Source organism: Stegostoma tigrinum, chromosome 29 (assembly GCF_030684315.1).
Source record: "Stegostoma tigrinum isolate sSteTig4 chromosome 29, sSteTig4.hap1, whole genome shotgun sequence".
NCBI lineage: Eukaryota > Metazoa > Chordata > Chondrichthyes > Orectolobiformes > Stegostomatidae > Stegostoma > Stegostoma tigrinum.
In genome coordinates this window covers 2,705,888-2,732,174 of record NC_081382.1, presented here as the reverse complement: position 1 = coordinate 2,732,174, position 26,287 = coordinate 2,705,888, and the positions used below count along the sequence as shown (strand labels likewise).

Below are 26,287 nucleotides of genomic sequence, written 5' to 3'. Positions count from 1 at the left end.
AAAATACAAAACTCAACAGGTCTGGCTACATCTGTGGAGAACAGTTCTGAAGAAAAGTCACCGAACCTTAAACATCAACTCTGCTTTCTCTCCACGGTTACTGCCAGACCTACTGAGTTTCTTCAGCAGTTACTGTTCTGGCCTTGTTTGTGGGATCTGCCTGAGTGTGCAGGTGCTGTTCCTTAATGAGTCAGTAGAGGTTTACTACATCAAATTGTATCCAAACTTCGTTTCATTCCTTTGATTCACAGTGTACAGGGTCACAGTGAGAGGCTCCAGTTGAGAGGTTTACATTGTCAACACCTTCCAATACTTTACTCATGATCCAGAGATGATTGGCTGCATCAAATTTGTCCTGCTTTCTGTGAATGGGACATACCTGGGCAATTTTCTGCATTGTTGGGCAGATGCCAGTATTGTAGCAGGACTGGAACAGCTTGGCTAGGGGAGTGGCAAGTTCTGGAGCACAAGTGTTCAGTACTATGGCCAGAATGTTGTAAGAGCCCATAGCTTTTGCAGTATCTTGATATCACATGGAGTGAATCAAATTGGATGAAGACTGGTATCTGTAATGCTGGGGACCACTGGAGGAGGCTGGGTGGCACACTTTCGGCTGAAGATTGCTGCAAATGCTTCAGTTTTATCTATTACACTGATGAGCTGGGCTCATCCCTTATTGAGAATGGCGATACTTATGCACCCTCCTCTTCCAGTGAGCTGTTTAATTGTCCACCACCATTCCCGATTAGATGTGGCAGAACTGCACAATGTATCTGATCCGTTGATTGTGCAATCACTTAGTTCTGTCTATTACTTGCTGCTTGTTGAGGTTGGTTGGCTCGCTGAGCTGGTTTGTGGTTCCGCAGATATTTTGTTACTGTGTTTGGTAACAGCCTCAGATGAAGCTTCGGTGTGTTTTCCTGCCTGGTTTTTAAACTCTGGGGTCCGTTGCGATGGATTGCCTCACTTCCGGGTTTCCTCCACAGTCACTCCATTGCAACGGATCCCAGAGTTTAAAAACCAGGCGGGAAAACAGACTGACGCTTCAACAGAGGCTACATTGAGGATGTTACCCAGCACAGTAACTAAACATTTGCAGAACAACAAACCAGCTCGGCAAGCCGACTGACCTCAACACCTACAACCCGAGATACTTGCTGCTTATTGCTGGCATGCAAGTAGTCTCAGTTGGCACCTCATTTCCAGGTATGTCTGGTGCTGCCCCTAGCATGCCCTTCTGCACTCTCCAGCTCTTCATTCAAAGCTCCCTCCACTCTTTTAAACTGAAAATAAAGCTCTCTCTCTGTCCCCATCAAAAGCTCCCAAGACAGGTACAGCACAGGGTTAGATACAGAATGTACCTTACTCAATGCTGTCCCCATCCATTACTACAAGGAGTGGGTCAGCATGGGGATCTATCAGTGAATTTCACTCTGGGTTCTATGTATTCATGGAGCTCTGTAAACTGTCTGCAGGACATTCATGACGTAAGGCTGACCTTATGGGTGGCTGATGTGAGGGCCAACGATTGACTGTCAATGGCGTGTGAAAGTGTGCCCTCACCCTGTCTCCATGCTTCTGCTCTCCCCTCCTACTGGGGATTTGAAATGCCAAAGCAGGGGCATAGATGCTTCAGATATAGCAAGAACTGCAGATGTTGGTTTCAGAGACAACACAGCATAGCAGGTCAGGCAATATCAGAGGAGCAGGAAAGTTGACGTTTTGGGTTGGGACCTTCAGACACTACTGGGCTAGGCAAAGAGCTGTCACTGGCTGAAAGAGGAAAAAGGCACTGGCCTCAAAATGGACAATGGCGTGAAGGTGAGGGCTGAGATCATGGGCTAGGCCTGAAATAAGACTTTTTATTCAAATAATTGAGGTTATCTGATTTGAAGTAGTACATATTGGGCGTAGGAGACAAACAGTAAAAACTGGAGTGTCCCACCCTCAGGCCATCCAACGCTAGCATCTCAGAATGGTGACCATTCAAGAGATTAGAAAGTCGGCAGGCAGGATCAGTGCTAGTCCCCGGAGTGAAATCTGAAATAACGTCCAACAGCAGCAGCAATGTCTAAGGCACACGGTATCTCAGTGGCTGGTAGTGTCTCTGGTGAAACATGGTCTCTCTCTCTCCCTGTTACCATGGTGCCTCCTTTTCACTCAGTTTGCAAATAGATAGATTTATAGAAATGGAGCTCATCAGCCAGAGCTGACCTGGGGGGTAGGGAGGTGGTCACATTGACACACATCTTTTGCTGAGGGGACTTGATGTGGTGGCTGTCTCCTCCACTTGGGACAGCTTGTACCACAGAGATCATCTCAGGATACAGCGTGGGGAGTGAAGGCTCAACACTGAAGACGATGAATTTCTCCACTGTACGATGAATCTTTGTGTCACTCTTTCAGAGAAGATGAACTACGTCAAAGGTAGCGATCAATCCTGTTTTAAACTCCCAAGGGGGATGGGGACTGAGGGGGAAAACCAGCCAGGATTGGAGGGGCAGGCTCAGGGGATCACATTCCCACGTAGTGTTCCTGCTGCTTAAGTTTGGGGTGTAAACCACAATAACTCTTCTTTGATCTGGATGGTGTCTAGCAGAGTGAGGTTTTCACTGACCCCAGGAGGGGGGTTTCGCAGGGTGACACGTCTCACTGCCCCCTGACTTGGGGGGGGGTGTTATTACAGTGACATGTCCCACTGCCCCCGATTGGGATATTAGTGTGGTGTGGTGTCCCACTGCCCCCTGACTGGGGGTTTAGCAGAGTGAGGTGTCCCATTGACCAGCCATGGCCCTGTAAATACAGGTTCAATGCAGTCTGTGAGAGACAGTAGCTGTGCTGTGTCGGTCCTCTCCAGGGCAAGGTTCTAGATGTTATCTCGACCCAGGGAACACCCAGCCTCCAGTAATGGATAAAACCCCAGCTGCTCAGTCAAACCACTGAGTAAAAATCAGGAATTAGTTTTATGAATCAACAGTATAAAAATTAAGGCACTTGATCCAGTTCTCGATAGAAAGTCCTTCCTTGGCAATGAGCTTCCTTCACTCACACAGGCCATCACTGGCACTGTCCCAGTGCAGTCAGTGCTTCCTCAGTTAAAAGCAATGGAGAACGGAACTCCCGATCCTTCAGATATTCCTCCAAACCCTGCAACCAAAACAAACTAACATCAGATCAGCTTGTGTATGCATCAACAAGGGCACATGGACCTCTAAGGGATCAAATCCAGCTTTTATCGTCTTGCTGTACCTCAGCCTGAAGCCACCCTTGATAGCCTGCCCTTTCATCATTCGCTGAAAAGATGCAGATGAGGTAAAGCATGAGCTTTACATAGAGCTGGACTGACCAGCACCATGAAGCCATGCAATAATACAGCACAGGCGGCCGTTCAGTCTTTTATAATAAAGCTGTCCAATTCTTCCCATTGTCCTGCTCTTATCTGAGAGTGTAGCAACTTTCAAATACTATTTCCTTTTTGAAGGTTCTCATTGAATCTGCTGCCTTCCTTTCAGGCAGTTTGTTCTGGGTCACCATAAATCATCACAATCATGAAAAAGTTCCTTCCTCATGTCAGCTCCTACTTCTTTAGGTTCTCGATTCTTCAGCAAGTGAGACATTTCTTCATCACTCAATCAAGACTGGCGCCTAACTGTGCTTATCTAAGCTTCAGTCCACTTCCTTGCTTTTGTACTCAGTGTCTGTATTAATGAATGTATACTTTGTGAATGTGTACACATGCTACGTCTGCACTCTGCTTTATCACTTACTTTGTAATGTTTCTGAGCTTTCCTCCTCCCAGATGAATCATTTCTCACTTCTTGCCATTAAATTTCATGTGTCGTATTTCTGCCAGTTTCACCACCTTTCTGAGCTCCTTCTCATTGTCTATTAGTATCATCTCCAAGATTTCTAATTATTCACTGTGTGCTCGTGTCGAGGTTATTTGCTTTTAGCTGGGGGTCAGGTAGTACAAATGTGTAGAAGGTGCGACTCTCAAACCCAGAGTGGGCCGTGGGGGAAGCTGGACGTTGGGGCCACTGACTTCATGTGTCCCTGATTAAATCACCATGATTCACCCAGTCACCTACCTCTCCTTCACAAGAGACCAATGCAGAGATCTCACAAACTGCAGGTGGTTCCTCAGCCTCCTGGTGCCTGCAGGAATACACAAGAGTTTCAGGAAGAGCATTGTTCACCTGCCAACTCTCCATGCTTTATTGAATTCTCCATTCTGGGTATAGCCACTCCACTAAATACAAAATCTTCACTTCTGTTTGCACCCTCCATGTAAATCCTCCAAATCAAGGCCCTCTCTATCAGGCACGGGACACACAGATCAGAGGCCCAGGGGACTGAACTGTGAAGTGGGTTCAAATCGCACCACAGCAGCTATGGAATTTAAATTAATGAATTGATCTGGAAATTGAAGCTCACCTCAGTAACGGTAACCGTGAAGCCACTGTTGTTTGTTGTGAAAACCTATCTGGTTCACTAATGTCCTTCAGGCACATTGGGAAAGTTGGACTCCATTTAAGTTATGTTATTTTTCAATTCTAAGTTAATATGAATGGCACCTCTGTATAGCGACGGTGCACACTTTTCATTGTATTTTATATTGCATACACATGAGAATGAAGGATATTCTTATTCTACTGGATGGAAACCTGCCAGCCTTACCTGGTCTGGCCTACACGTGACTCCAGACCCACAGCAATATGGCTAATTTCCAACTGGCCCCAAAACAGCCTTGCAATCCCCTCCGATCGAGAGCAATTACGGATGGACAATAAATATCAGTCTTGCCAGTGATACCCAATCCCATGAGAAAATAAAGAGGGAAAGCCTGTTGCCTCTAATCTTGGTCCATCAGGTAATTGTTTCCCCCTAACCAACATGTCTGATTATTAACAGACAAAACAGTGGCTCAGTGGTTAGCACTGCAGCCTCACAGCACCAGGGACCCGGGTTCGATTCCTGCCTCGGGCGACTGTCTGTGTGGAGTTTGCACATTCTCCCTGTATCTGTGTGGGTTTCCTCCGGGTGCTCCGGTTTCCTCCCACTGTCCAAAGATGTGCAGGTTAGGTGGACTGGCCATGCTAAATTGCCCATAGTGTTCAGGGATGTGTAGCTTAGGTGGGTCATAAAGGGAATGGGTCTGGGTGGGATGCTCCAAGGTCGGTGAGGACTTGTCAGGCTGAAGGGCCTGTTTCCACACTGTAGGGGTTCTATGATCTGTGAAAATCTCAGCTGACCACTCTCAGCCAGAGTCCCTCAGGCCTTTTGTTAAAATGCTGAACATGGAACAATTACTAATTGTTGCAAAAACCCATCTGGGTTACTAAGCAGGGAAATCTGTCATCCTTACCCAGTCTGCCCCTCATGTGACTCCAGTTAGCAACACGGTTGGCTCTTAATGTTCCCCGACATGATTTAGCAAGCAACCCATTTCGTGGGCAATTAGGGAATGGCAAATGCTGGCCTATCAAGTGGTGCCAACATCCCATGGATAAATAAGATTTCTAAAAAGAAACTGCTTTTGAAAGAAAGCAGGGAATTAGTCTTGGTGTCTTGAGCAACATTTATGCCATGACCATCCTCATGTCACAAAGCTGCTTGTCAGTCAGTTTGTGTGTTCTTGCTGTGTTCCATTTGGCTGCCACATTTCTAATTTACAGCAATAGCTACACTTCAAAAGTGGATTATTGATGAGTAAGCAGTTTGGGCAGGACTGAAGTAGTAAAAGGTGCTATAAAAATGTACTTCAACCTCTTTCATTACTGCGTTGACAGCAACATCCATTAGCCAAGCAGAAAGGCAGTTAGTTTTAGTGAGAGCAAGTGGTAAATGCAGGTAGAGTTACAACATTTAAAAAAACATCTGGATACGCACATGAATAGGAAAGATTTACAGGGACATCGATCAAACACAAGCAAATGGGCCTCGTTTAGTTTGGGAAACTTGGTTGGCATGGAACAGACAGACCAAACAGCCAGCTTCCACATGACTGAGACTTACCGGGTGAGATGGGGGATCCGCATGTTGTTGGAATCCAGGAAGTGGGCTCCGGCTTGCAATGCCCAGCGATAGTGCTGCCATAGCAGGGCCCTGCGTGCTGTTGATGGGGTATCTTTACTCCCAGCACTGTCTGCATTCTTCAGAGGGGAGAATTCATCCTCCCTCAAAACCTCGAACACAACAAACTTCCTGCACAGAAACACATCAACAGTATTAGGGACAACAAGGTGTGGAGCTGGATGAACACAGCAGGCCAAGCAGCATCAGAGGAGCACAAAAGCTGACGTTTCAGGCCTAGACCCTTCTTCAGAAAGTTCTTCAGTATTAGGGAACAAGGCATCATATTAACCCCAATGGATACAGAGGGCAGGGCGAAAGGTTAATTAATGGATACAGAGGGCAGGAAGTAACATTAACTAAACCAAACAGATAGCAGGGGGGTAACATTAACCAATGGAAACAGTGGGCAGGGCATGGGTTTAACCAATGGAAACAGTGGGCAGGGCATGGGTTTAACCAATGGAAACAGTGGGCAGGGCATGGGTTTAACCAATGGAAACAGTGGGCAAGGCATGGGTTTAACCAATGGAAACAGTGGGCATTCTTTTTGACTCCTGCACACAATGACACCTTTCAGAATCTCAGAGTGGTTCCTGGTCAGCTGCTCCCACACAAGCCAGCATTTCCAAGGCACAGGACCCAGGAGTAGTAAGCAGCACTCACTCAATGCTGAGTGCTCCTCGTAAGGAGCTCCTTCAGCAAGGAGCTTATCCTTCTTCAAACTCTGCTCAGTTCACTGCAGCCACACAGACACACTGTCTCTTCCCCTTCCTCTTACTCTCTCAAATACACACACACAGACACAGACACGTGCATCCATGGGGTGAATTTATATTTGCAGATACTTTCTAGTTTAATTGAAAAGCACACAATTTACAGTCAGTCAATGTGGCATTTTATAAATTCCTACTTCAGAAATAAAACTAATCTGACTCCAAAGCCAAAATACAAACAGATTGTAAACAAGGCCTCACAGCTATCATGCATTGTCTGACCTAAAATGTCGTCCCTTCCTTATACTGATAAAACCTTTAGTTGTCTTAGGACAGTGAGTTGAAAGGAATTCAGGGATTTACATATACCTACTAATCAATTAAAACTTCTAACTGAATAATGATTTAACAGCATCTTAGGTTTGTTTAATGCACCCCTATCAGTTGTGTGGCCCTTTGTCTTTTACTTATAAATTCTGTGTCTGATACCACCTCTCTCACTAACACTTGGAGGAGCAAGGCTCCGAAAGCTTGTGTTTTCAAAGGGGGAGAATTCCCCCTTGGACTATAACCTGGTGTTGCGTGATTTCTGACCTTGTCCACCCCAGTCCAACACCGGCACCTCCGCATCACAATTTCAAACCTACCATTGAGTCCACCAGGATTCAGTACCAGCTGAGACTCTACAGCAATGGGAGTCCTTGTAGACAGGGGATTTCAAAAACTATGCCCCTACAGACAACACTGGCTCACCGATTAGCACTGCTGCTTCACAGCGCCACGGAACCGGGTTCAACTTCACCCTCTGGCGACAGTCTGTGTGCGGTTTGCACGTTCTCCTAGTGTTTGCGTGGGTTTGCTCTAGGCGCTCCAGTTTCCTCCCACAGTCCAAAGATAGGTGGACTGGCCATGCTAAATTGCCCAGGGATGTAAATGTTTAAACAAGAGGATACAGTAGGAGCCTGGGAGGGATGATTTTTGGGGAGTCAGCGTAGCATCTTCCGGCGCTGTCGGGATTTGATGATTCTGTATTACGGTCTCTGAGGACTGAGGGAAAAAGGGAGTTACCTGACTCAGGGGTTCTGAGAATGAGAGCGATCTGACCTCAGGATCCCGAAGAGGATGAGGTAATAGATGCCCTTGGAATTACTGGAACAGGAGGAGTTACCTGTGTTTGGGGTCTCTGGAGGAGAACCTGGATTGCTGAACATTTCCAAGGCACTGGGAGTCTTCTGCTCCTCTTTATTATAGTTCTATATTTCTCTCCTGGTCCTCTACTCAGTTGTTGCTAGTTCCTACTCCTCTGGATCCCTCTATTTTCTTCCACATGCAATTACCACCTTTTATTATGTTCCACCCTCACTTGGCTTTCATTTACTCTCTCCTGCCATCCAGCTTTTGTTCGTATGTCTTCCCCACATTTCCCAAGACCCTATATTCACTTAAAAGGTGTTACAACTTCAAGTACTTCCAACTCAGACCAAACGTCATCAGGCTGAAACAGGTGAAATGCTTTCTCTCTTCAGACCATCGAACTCCCTCACTAACTCACTCTTTTACATTTCCTAGGGGTGGCACGGTGGCTCAGTGGTTAGCACTGCAGCCTCACAGCACAAGGGACCCAGGTTTGATTCCAGCCTCTAGTAACTGTCTGTGTGAAGTCTGCACATTCTCCCTGTGTCTGCGTGGGTTTCCTCCGGGTGCTCCGGTTTCCTCCCACAGTCCAAAGATGTGCAGGTTAGGGTGGATTGGCCATGCTAAATTGCCCATAGTGTTCAGGGGTGAGTGGGTTATAGGGGGGCGGGTCCGGGTGGCATGCTCCAAGGGGCAGCGTGGACTTGTTGGGCTGAAGGGCCTGTTTCCACACTGTGGGGAAATCTAACCTAACATCACTGTGAGCGTCTCCACGTTCCAAGGACTGCACCAATTATACATAGTGTCTCACAGCACCGAAACAGACCTTTCAGTCCAACTTGTCCATACCGACCAAATTCCCCAAAGTAAACCTTTAGTCCCACTTGCCTGCATTTGGTCCATAACCCCTCTAGTCTTCTCCTATTCACATACCTGACAAAATGTCTTAGAAATGTTGTAAAGGTCTCTGTGTCTAACACTCCCTCTGGCAGGTCATTCCATAATTGGATAGGGTGAATAGCCAAGGTCTTTTTCCCAGGGTAGGGGAGTACATAACTAGAGGGGCGTAGGTTTGAGATGAGATGGAAAAGATTTAAAAGGGACCTTAGAGGCAGATTTTTCAGACAGAGGGTGGTGAGCGTATGGAATGAGCTGCCAGAGGAAATGGTGGCGGGTGGTACAATCGCAACATTTAAAAGACATCTGGATGGTGAACAGGGTTTAGAGGAATGTGGGTCAAACTTTGGCAACAGGGATGAGATTAGTTTAGAATATCAGGTTGGCGTGGACAGGTTGGACCAAAGGATCTGTTTCCGTGCTGTATGACTCTACACGAACCACCCTCTGGGTGAAAAAGTTGCCGCACTGGCTCCCTTTGAAACCTTTCTCCTCTCATCTTAAAGATACTCCCCCTAGTTTTGAACTACCCTAGAATAAGGCCTTTGTTATTCGCCTTATCTACGACCCTCATCATTTTATCAGCTTCTCCAAGTCAATTAGAGATGCTGGCCTAGCAGGTGATAGTGGAGGAAAGAGAAGCTTTCAGGGCTGTGTGGTTGTTTGAGAGTTTAGGAGTGTTGTGTGTAAGGTTCTGGGATGGCGTGCAGTTGGTTCAGTTGAAGGATGGGAAAAGACCATAAACAGCCCAAACAGCTCAGGATAGCCATCATTGGAGGAAACCCACATGATGGAAGGCAAATGTAGATAAACAGAGACTCAAGCAGTTACCCTATCGCTCACCGTACTCACTTGGAAAACTGGAAAACATCAAAAACAAACTTCTCCATCTTGATGCCATTGGGCACCTCTGGTCTCACAGCGTTCCCTTGCTCATCAACGTAGGGAATCTTCTTTACAGCTATGTGACGCTTCAGCTGAGGTTCAAACTCCCTGCAAGGAATAGAGAGAGTGTAACACACTGCACAGTAGGCCAGAAAGCCCATCATATCTGAGCTAGCCCTTTGAAAGAACCAGCCAATTAGTGCCACCTCATGCCCTTCTCACACAGCAATTCTTAACTCTTTATCTCATTCCCCTTTGAAAGTTCCCACTGAATCTGCTTCCACCACCCTCCAGGCTCCCATATTCCAAACCACAACAACTCACTGTGCAAAAGGTCCTCAGCAGGGTCACTCAACCCAAAACTTTAACTCTGATTTTATTTCTTCACAGATGCTGCCAAACCTGCTGAGCTTTTCCAGGAACTTCTTTTCATGTTCCTGATTTACAGCATCCGCAGTTCTTTCGGATTTCACCGAAATTAACACCACCACCAGCAACTGATCAGGGGTGACAAGGGCATGAACAGCTCCTGAGGGATGGGCATTTGGTGCCAGGCAGACAGCAATAAGAGCTCGTGACTATGTTCTTGAGGGCAGTTAGGGACGGGAAATTTTAGCGTTTCCCACATCGCGCAGACAATAAAAAGAATCAAACATTTACAGCAGGTCCCTGCATGCTTTTTGCGTGGATATAAAACTGAGCTGAGGCTAAGATGGAAACATGCCCTGGTTTATTGAGTCGCATACCAGGTGCAGCAATGAACCTTGTACTGAAAGATATTAGACCGGTTACCAAGTGCACAAATGTTCTTATAAGAACAATCTTATCTACTGGTGACAATGACCTTACAGCAACATGTAAAGCAGATAGTCAGAAACTAACTGATAAGGTAAATGTGAAGAATAGAAAATTGTGCATGCAGGTTAAAAGCAGAGGGTAAAGGTCACTCCCAACTTTAAAATGAGGATAATGGCTAGAATGCCGGAGCTGTCGAGTAACACTGCAAAGGGGCGGTAAGGAGGGGCACTGACGTCAGGGATAAATTCTGGTGATGGGCCCACAGAAAGAGGGGCTACAGTAAGTCATTCTTTGCTGACAACTGGCTTGGCAAGTGTGGGCAACAGGGAGGGCAGACCCCCACACCACACCACACCACCATGAGAGCTGGCTTGATACTGCGGCAGGATGGAAAATGCATTGCAGGAAATCACGTTATCAAACAGAGTAACAGGAAAGGAGACACACTGAGAAGCAGCAGAAAATGTTCACTTGGATTTGAGACATAATAACATATTCAAAGACTTAGTAAAGTTACATTGGTCTTTATAGTGAAAGGATTTGCGTGCACTAGCAGGGGTATCTTCCAGCAATTATACAGGACTTGGTGAGACCACAAGCGGGTGTTGTGTGCAGTTTTGGTCTCCTTGTCTGCGGGCGGATAAACTGGCTATAGGCGGGATGTAGCAATGGCTTACCAAACTGATTCTGGGATGGGACTGACATATAAAAACAGATGGGTTGTTTATGACAATATTCACTAGAGGTTGTGGGGGATCATACAGAAACAAAGAAAATTTAAACAGGACTAGACAGGGGGGTCCCGATGACCTGGGGGTCACAGTTTAAGGACACGCAGCAGACCATTTAGGACTGAGATGAAGACCTTCACCTACAGAATGGTGAGCCTGTGGAATTCTCTCCCACAAAAAAACAGTTATGGTTAAAACATTGAATGTTTCTAAGAAGGAGTTAAAATATAGTTCTTAGGGCTACAGGGATCGAAGAGTTTGGGACCAAGCGAGGAAGAGTACTGAGTTGGATAAGAGGCCATGATCAATCTGAATGCTCAAGCAGGCTCGATGGGCCAAATGGCCTACAACTTATTTTCTACACTTCTATGTCGAGGGGAAGGGAGGACTAGGGAGGTGGTGGGTATTTGTGAGGACAAATGGGGATTTAGGACAGTTAGCTTGAGAGGGAGGGGATAGGTCTGATGAAACCAGGTAGAGAAGGATGTTACCAGGGAGGCTGAACCATTACATCAGCAAAGACATAGGCCAGGGCATGGTGTATATATCCACAGGCATACCAAGCAAATCTGGAGTCTTACTCTGTCACTGATTTGAGGAAGTCCACTGTGAAGAAGTGGTTGCAGATATTGCCAGCGTTGAAGGTGAGTCTGCCATCAGGGTTCCTCTGCTCCACAGTCTCCTGGCTGACCTCACTGTACTCCACAACCTGATAGATTCCGTCTACAAGACACACCACCCCGACCGGCTCTGTGGGGTAAGCTTTCTCAACAACCTGCAGACACAAGGAGCAACAAGGTGACGCCGCAATCCTCCTGGGTCAGTGCCCAAATCAGAGGTCTTGGTGACTCCCGTCCCAGACGGCAGTTCTCAGCTCAGACATTACAAACTTCTCCGCACAACGGCAGCCTCAGAGGGCAGTTGGGAATGGAAAGCTCTCAGGCAGATGCCACTTGGTGAGGTGGCATTTGCTCTGACAGTAAATACAGTGAGTTTTCTATCAGCACGAGCAAAGTCTCTAGTGCTGCGTCAGAGAGACGCAGACAGTCCCAACACCACCATGAGCTTCACCAGCTAAGCTCACCCACTTCCCATAGTGAGGGGACACAGTGATAAGGATTTACCTCACCAAAACCACGCTCAAGCTATTGTACTATTCCACTGTAGGGGGCATCGCATCCAGGGCTGATTCCAATTCAATCACTTTGTAGTCTTTTGGAATTAAGCAGGCTGGGTTCAGGGAGGAGAAGCAATCCAGGCTGTGGGGGGCAGATGCAAGGGGTGTGTAATCGCCCAGCTCCCTGCGTGGCCTGAACACCCAGGACAGCAGGCAGTGGGGGTAAAATGTGAGTGGCTGACCTTTGCCCCACAATCTGCTCCCTTCTCCACACAGAATCCAATGAAGACTGGGTCTGCCATTTTCACCAGGATATTGTCCACACAGTACACATGGACAAAGCAGATTCCTCGCCGGTCCATATCCTCCAGAATCCTGTTGTTTGTCAGAGCTCGATACAGCCCGCCATTTCCATCTGTCACACAACAAACACAGCACGCTGAGTAACCAGAAAACCATTAGCAGCGGGGAGGATAGGAAGAGACCTTCGGAATGGGGGAGCACCTTCAGGAACAGGGGTGATCCCTCGGGAATTGGGGGGAAAGTTCAGGGGCAGAGCATAACAATTTCCTCACCTGTGGATAGTCTCTCTTGCCTTTTCAAAAACACTGACGAATTGATTTTGTTGCAGTTCTAATGACGTGATTGGATGCAGAAGCAGCAAGGGGGGTGGAGATATTAAGGACAGAATCATGGTGCCGGAGAAAGAGGACATTACGGAGGGCCGAAGGACAGAATCCATTCGGTGGGGCTGGTGTTAGGGAATAATTACATATTAAGAAGCATTTACATTCCTCGATGCAGTCTATAGGACACCAACAACGGGAAGAATACAGGAGGAATAAATTTGCAAGGAAATTACCTCTAAGTGCCCAAATCCTACCACAGTTACAATAGGAAACCATGAGATATAGGTACCATATGAAGGCCATTCAGCCCATCAAGTCTGTTCCATCATGGCTGATCTGATAATCCTAACTCATTTTCCTGCCTTTCCCCCAATAACCCTGAACTCCCTCACTGTAATTACCTGAATACAGATATAGCAGCAGTGTAGAGGTCAATGAGAGGCAAGAATTCCTGATGTATATCAGGGAAATTTTCTACAGCAGTATGTTTCAGGTCATTAACCTGGTTCTTGGACTGAAGACAGGATTATTATATTTCAAAGTTTGAAAGGCAATGGGAAAGGTCAAGAAAACAATTCATAAGTAAGAACAATTGAATAGAAAGCACTAGCCTAATGGATAAGAATGGCTCTGACCCAGTAAATTAGAATTAGAGGAAATCAGGCAAGACTGGAACTGAATTATGATGGATGTCAGGTGGACAATACAACCAAGACTCAGGCTGAACTTAGATATTTTAGAGGAAAATTGAGAGAAACAAACAGAATGTAACAGAAGAGAATAGCAGTGAACCACAAGAGGAATCCTAAAATATTCTACTGGCAAGTATTATGAACGGAGAGGACGGCAATGCAGAGATTTAAAAGGACACAGACAGGTTAGTGAATGGGTTAATGGGTAAGAGATGAAATTTAATGCAGAGAAATGTGAACTGATACATTTTCACAGGAGGGGAGCAGAAAGAGAATAAAATGAAGCTGCCGAATGTATCTAAAGGGGGTACATGAGCAGAGAAAATTAGGTGCACATACACATAAAAATACTGAAGGCGGCAGGATAGTTTGATATGAGGGGTTAATAAAACTAAGCATCTCGCTTTTGTCCTGACCAGAAGCATGAACTTTCCTGCTCCTCTGATGCTGCCTGGCCTGCTGTGTTCCTCCAGCTCCACACTGTTATCTCTGACTCCATCATCGACAGTTCTTACTATTCTGCTTTTATCGATAGGGGCAGAGTGTTCACGACCAAAGTGGTGAAGAAAAACTTGTACAGACCATGGGTTCAGGCTCAGCTGTAGTATTGTGGACAGTTCTAGGAAGAATATTGAAGGCATTAGAAAGAGTGCAGAAAATATTCTGGAGCAAGCTGTGCAGACAGGCTGGGACTGTCCTTGGGAAGAGTGGGATGGGGGGAGATTTGATGGAGGTGTTCAAAATCATGTGGGGATTGGACAGGCTGGATAGACAGAAACGGTTCCCAATGATGGTAGAATTGAGAACCAGAAAGCACAGTTTTAAGGTGATTGGTAAAGGAAGCAATGGAGGTATGAGGTGAAACTTTTTCACACAGCGAGTTGATCAGGTTTGGAACACACTGCCTGAGAATGTGGTGGGGTCAGGTTCAATCAAGGGGAATGTATTGTTATTTGAGAAGGAAGAACATTCAGGGTTCTGGGAGAAAATGGGAGGGACACCAGGTGAACGGATTCTTTTCACTTCCGCAAGAAAATAATGAGCCAACAGCCGTCCTTACGTGTTGTAAATATTCCATGATTCGATGTCAGAATTGCCCACATTGATTTCTATGTGCCACTGTTTTGCACAGGAAGGGACTGATGTGCCTGTATTGTCCCTAACTTGGGATCATGAGGTTCGGGTGTACTTGATGGAACTGAAATTCAATTCTGAGACAATTTACAAACTCATCTGGCCATGTCCTTCAGGGAAAGGAATCTGCGGTCCTTACCCAGTCTGGCCTACATGTGAATCCAGATAATGTGGTTGGCTCTAACTGCCCTCTGAAGTGACAGAGCAGCCACTTAGTTCAGGGGAAATTAACGATGGACAATAACACTGAAAGAAAATACACCCACAATCAGCTCCTCGATAATAAAGTGTGAAGCTGGATGAACACAGCAGGCCAAGCAGCATCTCAGGAGCACAAAAGCTGACGTTTCGGGCCTAGACCCTTCATCAGTCTAGGCCCAAAACGTCAGCTTTTGTGCTCCTGAGATGCTGCTTGGCCTGCTGTGTTCATCCAGCTTCACACTTTATTATCTTGGATTCTCCAGCATCTGAAGTTCCCATTGTCACAATCAGCTCCTCTTCACCTTCCTGCTCCCTCAGCTCCAATGACCATATCTCCATCATCATACCACTGGTTAGCTCCATTTCTGTAAAAATGCCGTTGGAAAATGTGGAGAAAAGCTAATGCTCAGTAGGAATTCCTGGGGACACTTGTCTCATCCCAGCACATGCCTATCCAGTAGCCCCCTGCAATCTCTCATCACAGAACCAGTTCAAAACCTCATCATGAGCCTCTCTCTAATTCTGTGCACTTTTTTTCTTCAGTTGAGAGGATTCTTCCCCATCAGCAGCAGTGGAACTGTCACAATCGCTCCTTGAGGTGGAATCTTTACTCTGTACCTAACCCTGTCCCTGGGAGTGTTTGGGAGGGGTGGGGGTGTCAGTGTACAGGAGGCTTTACTCTACATCTAACTCATTCTGTCCCACCTGGAAAAGTTTTGATAGGGGACAGTGCAGAGGGAGCTTCACTTTGTATCTAACCCCGTGCTGTCCCTCTCCCGGTAGGGTTTGATGAGAATACTGTGGAAAAGCTTTACTCCGTATCTAATCCAGTTTAATGCATATTTACATCTTTACGGTCATTTATGGAACAGGGAAGCTCGATTAACAGCCTCTTCAAACCTGAGTTTTGACAATTTCCCTCCCCTCAAGAATGCTAGAAGATGGCATTGCTGCTTGTGCTCGATGGGCTGAATGGACTCGATCTGCACTGTGATGTCTCAATGAGATTATAATGTCTGCAGCACTGAAAGCAGAGGGTGTGCAATGCAGCAGTGCTGTAAGGTCTGGCTGCAGTGGAATGGGTGAGAGTGTCCGACGAGTGGGAAGTTGTCCGGGGAGAGAGGGGGGGGGGGGGGGGGCGGTTGAGTGGGAAGTTGTTGTTGGGGGGGTAGAGTGGGAAGGTGGCGGTGGCGGTGGCGGGGGTGGGGGGAGTGGCGGTGGGGTTTGCTGACCGGCTGTGTTGATCTGAACACTGAGCAGTATGGAGTGCCTAGTGCTCCAGCCCTTGTCCTGCTCAGGCCCAGACAGCTGAGCCAATGGGGATAGGCAGGGGAGACATAACTGAAGGGATCTGAAAACAAATGAATCAACCTGGTGCCATGGCAATCTTGCCCTTCTGTTCCAGAATGATCCTCCCATTGAAGTCGACAGCTGGTAACATCTGCTGTTCAAACATGACAACGTTGGACTTGACCAGACCAAAGTAGTTATGCTGAGCGAAGAACTTCTGTGTGGGTTCCAATGTGAATTCACTGGTCATGATGTACCTGGAGATTACAGAGAAGACAGAGAGAAATCACTGACCAGGCAGCGAGCTACCTGTGGCTTCCTCAATGTTATGATCTTCTTACAAATACCCAGCAGCGATCAAAACGCTTCCGCACCCTCCACTTAACATTTTCTTGGGGCTACTTTGTAGTTTTGGTCCTTCTAACTAGATCCTTTAATAGGAGGTGCGGTAAAAAATAATATTACCCTCTGTATCGGGTACTTGGACTTGCACAAGACAAGAATAACAAGTCAATTATACAGTAACCATTCTGTGTTTTCCACTGAGCAAACAGACACTCACCAAGGGACAACACATTTCTTGCCTAGCCTTTCCTCAGCGAGCTGCTGTACTTTGCGAATCCGCTCTGCTTGGATTTGGTAAAGGGTTTTGCCACTCGGCAGCCCAACATCATACATTCCCTTTGGGTATGGCACACCCAGACGTGTGCCCTGTCCTCCAGCCAAGAGAAGAACAGCCACACGGCTTTCAGAGATCTCATGGAAACCTGAGAAGTAATTCAAAGACATAAAGTCATAGTCAGAAATATACATGACAGGAAAGACCAGCTAGAACCACTGGTCAAGATACACATTTCCAAGTGACACAGTGACAGACCCGTCCCCGCCGGTACTCCACCCCAGAGTTGCACAGTGACAGACCCGTCCCCGCTGGTACTCCACCCCAGAGTTGCACAGTGACAGACCCGTCCCCGCCGGTACTCCACCCCAGAGTTGCACAGTGACAGACCCGTCCCCGTTGGTACTCCACCCCAGAGTTGCACAGTGACAGACCCGTCCCCGCCGGTACTCCACCCCAGAGTTGCACAGTGACAGACCCATCCCCACCAGTACTCCACCCCAGAGTTGCACAGTGACAGACCTATCTTGTTTCCAGTACTGGTTTCCACTGACAGCCTGGAATTGAATAGTTAATTGGACAGAATTTTATTTTTGGCAAGTGTCTAGGCCCAAAACGTCAGCTTTTTTCTCCTGAGATGCTGCTTGGCCTGCTGTGTTCATCCAGCTCCACACTTTGTTATCAACACTGTTCGAGATGGGCTCTCTGCATCAGCTGTGAAGACAGGTATCTTAACAGCAGCACCCCTGAAGCAGTCAAATGCATCAGCATCGAGGCCAGGGTCATTCAAAACCAACTCCACAGGACATGCTACATGCTTAGGATTTCTGTTTTTTGACTACCGAAACAAATCATTCTCGCCCAGCTCAAGGAAAGCACTTCAACGAGAGGAAGACAAAGGAAGTGTTTCAAAGAACCCCAAAGGCTTCCCTCAAAAAAATGCAACATAGACATCAACACATGGTAGACCCCAGTTCAGAAGAAACTGATTTGGAAGAAACTCCTGTACAAAGGGACACAATTCTTTGAGAATACCCGGCGGCAAGAGGGAGCACAGAAAAGGAACCGGGGAAAGGAATGATAATGATCTCAAAGCCAAGGGCTAATTCCGTCTCCTGGAAACACCTGCCAAATATGTGGATGGAGTTGCAGCTCAACAATTAGATCATCAGCCGCACTAGGACCCATGGATCCCATGACCAATATGAAAGATCTCTTGGTGGATAATCATACTCGTTGATGAGGGATTGCCGACAATGACAACCAGTGACCAGAGTCTAAACTGGACTATACGTATAAATACAGTTAGTACAGAACAACATAGAAGCGGAAAATCTGCAGTAACATCCCTGTGCAGGATAGGTGGATTAGCCATGGTAAATAGCTGGTTACCAGGAGAGGGTTGGGGGCTAGGTCTGGGTGGGATGTTCTTCAGAGGATGAGCGCAGATTCAATGGACCAAATGGCAACTTCCGCACTGTAGGAAGTCTACGATTACAGACTCTCAAAGCCATCCACCGTCTACAATGCACAAGTCAGGAGTGGGATGGAATACTTCCCACTTGCCTGGTTGGGTGCAGTCCCAACAACACTCAAGATGTGTACCAGCAGCATGGTGGCTCAGTGGTTAGCACTGCTGCCTCACAGCGCCAGAGACCTGGGTTTGATTCCACCCTTGGGCGACTGTCCGTGTGGAGTTTGCACATTCTCCCCGTTTCTGCATGGGTTTCCTTCAGGTATTTCGGTTTCCTCCCACAGTCCAAAGATGTGCAGGTTAGGTGGATTGGCCACGCTAAATTGCCCCCATAGTGTTCAAGGGATGCCTGGATTAGAAGGGATTAAAGGGGGATGGGTCTGGGTGGGATGCTCTGAGGGTTGGTGTGGACTTGTTGGGCCACACTGTAGGGATTCTATGAAGCTTGACACCATCAAGGTCAAAATAGCCAGCTTGATTGGTACCACATCCACTTCCTCCACCACCGACGCATGTAGAACCGAGGCTCCCCTCACCGTGCTCTTCCAACAGCAACTTCCAAAAGCATGGCCAGAACCATCTAGAAGAACAAGGACAGCAGACACATGGGAACATCATCACAGGCAAGTTGCCCACCACAGTCAGTCACCATCCCGACTTGAAACTAAATAGCTGATCCTATCAGCAGTGCTCACAACCCATAAATGAAAAAGAAAATAAGTAGGATACAGGCTTCTTGGGTTCAGCTAGTGAATGTTTAAAAGTTCAGGATAGGGTGGTAGAGACTTAAAAAAAAGACTAAAAAGAATTACATAACAAAGCAGCGATGTGCTTCTGAGGCTTTATAAGGCTCTAGTTAGGCCCCATTTAGAATACTGTGTCCAATTTTGGGCCCCACACCTCAGGAAGGACATAATAGCCCTGGAGTGTGTCCAGCGAGGATTCACACAGATGATCCCTGGAATGGTAGGTTTAACGTATGATGAACGGCTAAGGATCCTGGGATTGTACTCGTTAGAGTTTAGAAGGTTGAGGGTAGATGTAATAGAAACTTACAAGATAATGTATGGTTTAGAAGGGGTGGATGCTAGGAAGTTGTTTCTGTCAGGCGGGGAGACTAGGAACCGTGGGCACAGCCTTAAAATTAGAGGGGGTAAATTTAAAATGGAAATGAGACGACATTTCTTCAGTGGTGGGCTTGTGGAATTCATTGCCACACAGTGCAGTGGAGGCCGGGACGTTGGATGCCTTCAAGGCAGAGATTGACAAATTTTTGATCTCAAAAGGAATCAAGGGCTACGGGGAGGGTGCAGGGAAGTAGAGTTGAAATGCCCATCCGCCATGATTTAAATGGCGGCGTGGACTTGATGGGCCGAATGGCCTTACTTCCACTCCTATGTCTTATGGTCATAATTCTATCAGAGAAAATCTGGTAGAGGAGTTCAAAACAGTGGAAAGTTTTGACAAGGAAATCTGAAGACAGCATTTTTACTGGGTGACTTGTTATGAAAGGAAATGCCTTTTTGCACAATGTTATGGGGATTGGATCTTTCTGTCAGAAGCAAGTTTGGTAATAAAGCTGAAAAGCTGCAAACAGCCAACTTTCAAACCCTGTTTATTAATTCAGTACCTGGGCAGGAATCAATCCTACTGTAGCTGAGCCAGGCAGTCATGCATGTCAAAGCTGATTGTGGGGGTTGGGGGGATATTGAGAGTGGATTTGTGCTGAATGCTCAGCTTTGACAGAAGCAACAGCCAGGCTAAGAGAGAGCGCATTCCTGGGTGAGCAGCCACTCTCAGGCAGCCTGCGCAAGATCCACGTAATGTGGTGGAATGGACCAGTTTCCTGTTGACTTCTCACAGTTAGGAGAACATCACACAGTGAACACTCAGTCCTGTTTCACCAGTCACGAGAACATCACACAGTGAGCACTCAGTCCTGTTTCAACCACAGAAACCAGTCTTGTGGAAACACAGTGCTGTTACTAGATCCACTTCACAACTGAATATTTCACAATCGCACACCCCTGTCGATTAAATCCACAACTCTCTCTGAAAGCCCACGGTCCTCTGCCCCCCAACCTCACCCCAACAGCCTCCGTGTAATCCCTTTTCTCTCCCGACAACCCGACTGTCACCTACATCTTCTGCATCTTCTCCCCAATTCCCCACCTCCTGACACTCCCCTAGTCATTACCCCTCTCCCTGACATCCTGTACCATTTGCCCCACTCCCTGAAACTCCCCCACACTTTATGACACTCCCTGACACCTTCTACCCTTTACCCCCTTCACTTACAAGAAATCGTACTGGCTTCAACCATCACATTAATCTGTCACACTCATCATTATCTCACCTCCCCCCTTTCCTCCTCCACCATTTTCCCCAGCCACCCTTCCTATTACCCCATGTTACCCCCGTCTCAGTGCATTCTCGCCATCACCCTTCCCATCACCTCTTTCTCACCCCTCACGCCACACGATCCCCACCCCTTTGCGCCACCACCCCTTAATCCCTTCCATCCCCTGCCCCCTCAACCCTTCCCAACCACTCCCACCAAATCTTTACCCCCTTCCATTCCCTCCCCCTTCCCAAACCCATCCCTCCCCTACCCCTCATTCAATTCCAACTCTTCTTCTTCCCAAGCACCCATGCCCAATCCCCTTCCAAACCCTTCCCCCTCACTCCCTCACTACCCTTCATACCACTCCACACCCTCCCCGTTCCCCACCACCCCACAACATCCCACAGTCCCTCACACCCTCACCACCCTTAACCTCCCCACCCCCTCAACCTGCAACCCCCCCCAGCCGCTCAACCTACCCCTCACCCTCCCACTGCCTACTCACCACCCTTAACCTGCCCCCCCACTCCGACCCCCAGCCCCTCAACCCATGCCCCCAGCCGCTCACCCCACCCCCACCAAAGCCCCCCGGGCACCCCCCCCGGCCGCTCACCCCCCCCCCCACTCACCCCCCCCCCCCCCATCACCTCCCCCCCCATCACCTCCCCCCGGGCACCTCCCCCCCCCCCCCATCACCTCCCCCCGGCCGCTCACCCCCCCCCCCCCCCATCACCTCCCCCCGGCCGCTCACCCCCCCCCCCCCATCACCTCCCCCCCCCCCCCATCACCTCCCCCCGGCCGCTCACCCCCCCCCCCCCCCCATCACCTCCCCCCGGCCGCTCACCCCCCCCCCCATCACCTCCCCCCGGCCGCTCACCCCCCCCCCCCCCCCATCACCTCCCCCCGGCCGCTCACCCCCCCCCCCCCCCCCATCACCTCCCCCCGGCCGCTCACCCCCCCCCCCCCCCCATCACCTCCCCCCGGCCGCTCACCCCCCCCCCCCCCCCCATCACCTCCCCCCGGCCGCTCACCCCCCCCCCCCACCCCATCACCTCCCCCCGGCCGCTCACCCCCCCCCCCCATCACCTCCCCCCCCCCCCCATCACCTCCCCCCGGCCGCTCACCCCCCCCCCCCCCCCCCATCACCTCCCCCCGGCCGCTCACCCCCCCCCCCCCCCCATCACCTCCCCCCGGCCGCTCACCCCCCCCCCCCCATCACCTCCCCCCCCCCCCCATCACCTCCCCCCGGCCGCTCACCCCCCCCCCCCATCACCTCCCCCCGGCCGCTCACCCCCCCCCCCCCATCACCTCCCCCCGGCCGCTCACCCCCCCCCCCCCCCCATCACCTCCCCCCGGCCGCTCACCCCCCCCCCCCCCCCCATCACCTCCCCCCGGCCGCTCACCCCCCCCCCCCCCCCCCATCACCTCCCCCCGGCCGCTCACCCCCCCCCCCCCCCCCCCATCACCTCCCCCCGGCCGCTCACCCCCCCCCCCCCCCCCCATCACCTCCCCCCGGCCGCTCACCCCCCCCCCCCCCCCCCATCACCTCCCCCCGGCCGCTCACCCCCCCCCCCCCCCCCCCAATCACCTCCCCCCCGGCCGCTCACCCCCCCCCCCCCCCCCCCATCACCTCCCCCCGGCCGCTCACCCCCCCCCCCCCCCCCCCATCACCTCCCCCGGCCGCTCACCCCCCCCCCCCCCCCCCCCATCACCTCCCCCCGGCCGCTCACCCCCCCCCCCCCCCCCCCCATCACCTCCCCCCGGCCGCTCACCCCCCCCCCCCCCCCCCCATCACCTCCCCCCGGCCGCTCACCCCCCCCCCCCCCCCCCCATCACCTCCCCCCGGCCGCTCACCCCCCCCCCCCCCCCCCCCCATCACCTCCCCCCGGCCGCTCACCCCCCCCCCCCCCCCCCCCCATCACCTCCCCCCGGCCGCTCACCCCCCCCCCCCCCCCCCCCCCATCACCTCCCCCCGGCCGCTCACCCCCCCCCCCCCCCCCCCATCACCTCCCCCCGGCCGCTCACCCCCCCCCCCCCCCCCCCCCATCACCTCCCCCCGGCCGCTCACCCCCCCCCCCCCCCCCCCCATCACCTCCCCCCGGCCGCTCACCCCCCCCCCCCCCCCATCACCTCCCCCCGGCCGCTCACCCCCCCCCCCCATCACCTCCCCCCGGCCGCTCACCCCCCCCCCCCCATCACCTCCCCCCGGCCGCTCACCCCCCCCCCCCCCCCATCACCTCCCCCCGGCCGCTCACCCCCCCCCCCCCCATCACCTCCCCCCCCCCCCCATCACCTCCCCCCGGCCGCTCACCCCCCCCCCCCCATCACCTCCCCCCGGCCGCTCACCCCCCCCCCCCATCACCTCCCCCCGGCCGCTCACCCCCCCCCCCCCATCACCTCCCCCCGGCCGCTCACCCCCCCCCCCCCCATCACCTCCCCCCGGCCGCTCACCCCCCCCCCCCCCCCCCCCATCACCTCCCCCCGGCCGCTCACCCCCCCCCCCCATCACCTCCCCCCCCCCCCATCACCTCCCCCCGGCCGCTCACCCCCCCCCCCCCCATCACCTCCCCCCGGCCGCTCACCCCCCCCCCCCCCCCCATCACCTCCCCCGGCCGCTCACCCCCCCCCCCCCCATCACCTCCCCCCGGCCGCTCACCCCCCCCCCCCCCCCATCACACCTCCCCCCGGCCGCTCACCCCCCCCCCCCATCACCTCCCCCCCCCCCCCATCACCTCCCCCCGGCCGCTCACCCCCCCCCCCCCCATCACCTCCCCCCCGGCCGCTCACCCCCCCCCCCCCCATCACCTCCCCCCGGCCCGCTCACCCCCCCCCCCCCCATCACCTCCCCCCGGCCGCTCACCCCCCCCCCCCCCATCACCTCCCCCCGGCCGCTCACCCCCCCCCCCCCCCCATCACCTCCCCCGGCCGCTCACCCCCCCCCCCCATCACCTCCCCCCCCCCCCATCACCTCCCCCCGGCCGCTCACCCCCCCCCCCCCATCACCTCCCCCCGGCCGCTCACCCCCCCCCCCCCCCCCATCACCTCCCCCCGGCCGCTCACCCCCCCCCCCCCCCATCACCTCCCCCCGGCCGCTCACCCCCCCCCCCCATCACCTCCCCCCGGCCGCTCACCCCCCCCCCCCCCCCCATCACCTCCCCCCGGCCGCTCACCCCCCCCCCCCCCCCCATCACCTCCCCCCGGCCGCTCACCCCCCCCCCCCATCACCTCCCCCCCCCCCATCACCTCCCCCGGCCGCTCACCCCCCCCCCCCCCCATCACCTCCCCCCGGCCGCTCACCCCCCCCCCCCCCCCCATCACCTCCCCCCGGCCGCTCACCCCCCCCCCCCCCCCATCACCTCCCCCCGGCCGCTCACCCCCCCCCCCCATCACCTCCCCCCGGCCGCTCACCCCCCCCCCCCCCCCCATCACCTCCCCCCGGCCGCTCACCCCCCCCCCCCCCCCATCACCTCCCCCCGGCCGCTCACCCCCCCCCCCCATCACCTCCCCCCCCCCCCCATCACCTCCCCCCGGCCGCTCACCCCCCCCCCCCCCCCCCCATCACCTCCCCCCGGCCGCTCACCCCCCCCCCCCCCCCCCGGCCGCTCACCCCCCCCCCCCCCCCCCCCCATCACCTCCCCCGCCGCTCACCCCCCCCCCCCCCCCCCCATCACCTCCCCCCGGCCGCTCACCCCCCCCCCCCCCCCCCATCACCTCCCCCCGGCCGCTCACCCCCCCCCCCCCCCCCATCACCTCCCCCCGGCCGCTCACCCCCCCCCCCCCCCCCCCCCATCACCTCCCCCCGGCCGCTCACCCCCCCCCCCCCCCCCATCACCTCCCCCCGGCCGCTCACCCCCCCCCCCCCCATCACCTCCCCCCGGCCGCTCACCCCCCCCCCCCCCCATCACCTCCCCCCCCCCCCCCCATCACCTCCCCCCCCCCCCCCCCATCACCTCCCCCCGGCCGCTCACCCCCCCGGCCGCTCACCCCCCACCCCCCATCACCTCCCCCCGGCCGCTCACTCCCCCCCCCCAATCACCTTCCCCCGCCCCCAAGCACCGTCCCCCGGCCCCTCACCGCGCTCCCTCCAGCCCCTCAGGCTCTGGGGCTCAGCCCGGGCCGAGCTGCCGGTCACTTCCCCGGGAAGGGGCTGCATGTGCCGGTGGGTGTTTGGAGCAGCTTGTTGTTCCCGGTGCCGGGCCGTAGCCGCCTCCTGACAGTGGGCCCGGAGCGGGCCCGGCTCCAGCTGCTTCACCGCGGCCTCCAGCAGCCGCCGCTCCTCGGCCGTCAGCTGCTCCCAGAACCGCAGCACCTCCGGCTGGCCGGCCCGGGCCAGGAGCTCCCGGACATCGGGGGCAGACGGCAGTAACATCCCCGAGGCCCAGGCGCGCACTGCGGGCACTGGGAGCGGGAGGGCGGCCCCGGGGCTCGGGAGGAGGGTCCACACCCCCGGGGAACACGGGCAGGCCCCGCCTCCATCCCGGCTCCGGGGGGAGGGGACAGAGACCGGGGGAAGGGGCTAATAACCCGGGGGGGATGGGTTAGTAACCCAGAGAGGGGCCTAATAACCTAGGGGGGGTAATAACCCGGGGGCGTTGGTGGGTTAGTGACACAGGGAGGGGGTAATCATCTGGGGCGAAGGGGTTATTAGACCATGAGACATAGGAGTGGAAGGAAGGCCATTCGGCCCATCAAGTCCACGCCGCCATTTAAATCATGGCTGATGGGCATTTCAACTCCACTTCCCTGCGCTCTCCCCGTGGCCCTTCATTCCTTCTGAGATCAAGAATTTGTCGATCTCTGCCTGAAGGCATCTAACGTCCCGGCCTCCACTGCACTCTGCGGCAATGAATTCCACAAGCCCACCACTCTCTGGCTGAAGAAATGTCGTCTCATTTCCGTTTTAAATTTACCCCCTCTAATTTTAAGGCTGTGCCCACGGGTCCTAGTCTCCCCGCCTGACGGAAACAACTTCCTAGCGTCCACCCCTTCTAAGCCATACATTATCTTGTAAGTTTCTAATGATCTCCCCTCAACCTTCTAAACTCTAATGAGTACAATCCGAGGATCCTTAGCCATTCATCGTATGTTAACCTACCATTCCAGGGATCATCCGTGTGAATCTCCGCTGGACACGCTCCAGGGCCAGTATGTCCTTCCTGAGGTGTGGGGCTCAAAATTGGACACAGTATTCTAAATGGGGCCTAACTAGAGCTTTATAAAGTCTCAGAAGCATATCACTGCTTGTATATTCGAACCCACTTGAGATAAACGACAACATTACATTCGCTTTCCTAATCACAGACTCTACCTGCAAGTTAACTTTTAGAGAATCCTGGACCAACACTCCCAGATCCCTTTGTACTTCTGATTTGCGAATTTTCTCACCATTTACAAAATATTCCATGCCTGTATTCTTTTTTCCAAAGTGCAAAACCTCACATTTACTCACATTGAATTTCATCAGCCATTTCCTGGACCACTCTCCAAAACTGTCTAAATCTTGCTGCAGCTTCCCCACCTCTTCAGTACTACCTGCCTGTCCACCTATCTTTGT

The 26,287-nt window shown here is 52.6% G+C and overlaps 1 protein-coding gene across 1 annotated transcript; it reads right to left on the bottom strand.

Moving 5' to 3' along the window:
• Positions 1-1,848: 1,848 nt before the first annotated feature.
• On the bottom strand, positions 1,849-25,180 carry LOC125465381 (UDP-N-acetylhexosamine pyrophosphorylase-like protein 1). Its single transcript, XM_059638187.1, has 9 exons — positions 24,808-25,180; positions 16,859-17,063; positions 16,378-16,553; positions 12,593-12,765; positions 11,815-12,008; positions 9,672-9,812; positions 6,016-6,204; positions 4,089-4,155; positions 1,849-3,147 (listed from the first exon to the last, which is right to left on the bottom strand). Exons 1-9 carry the CDS (start codon positions 25,100-25,102, stop codon positions 3,058-3,060), a joined length of 1,530 nt encoding a protein of 509 aa, XP_059494170.1. The 5' UTR covers positions 25,103-25,180; the 3' UTR covers positions 1,849-3,057.
• Positions 25,181-26,287: the final 1,107 nt, after the last annotated feature.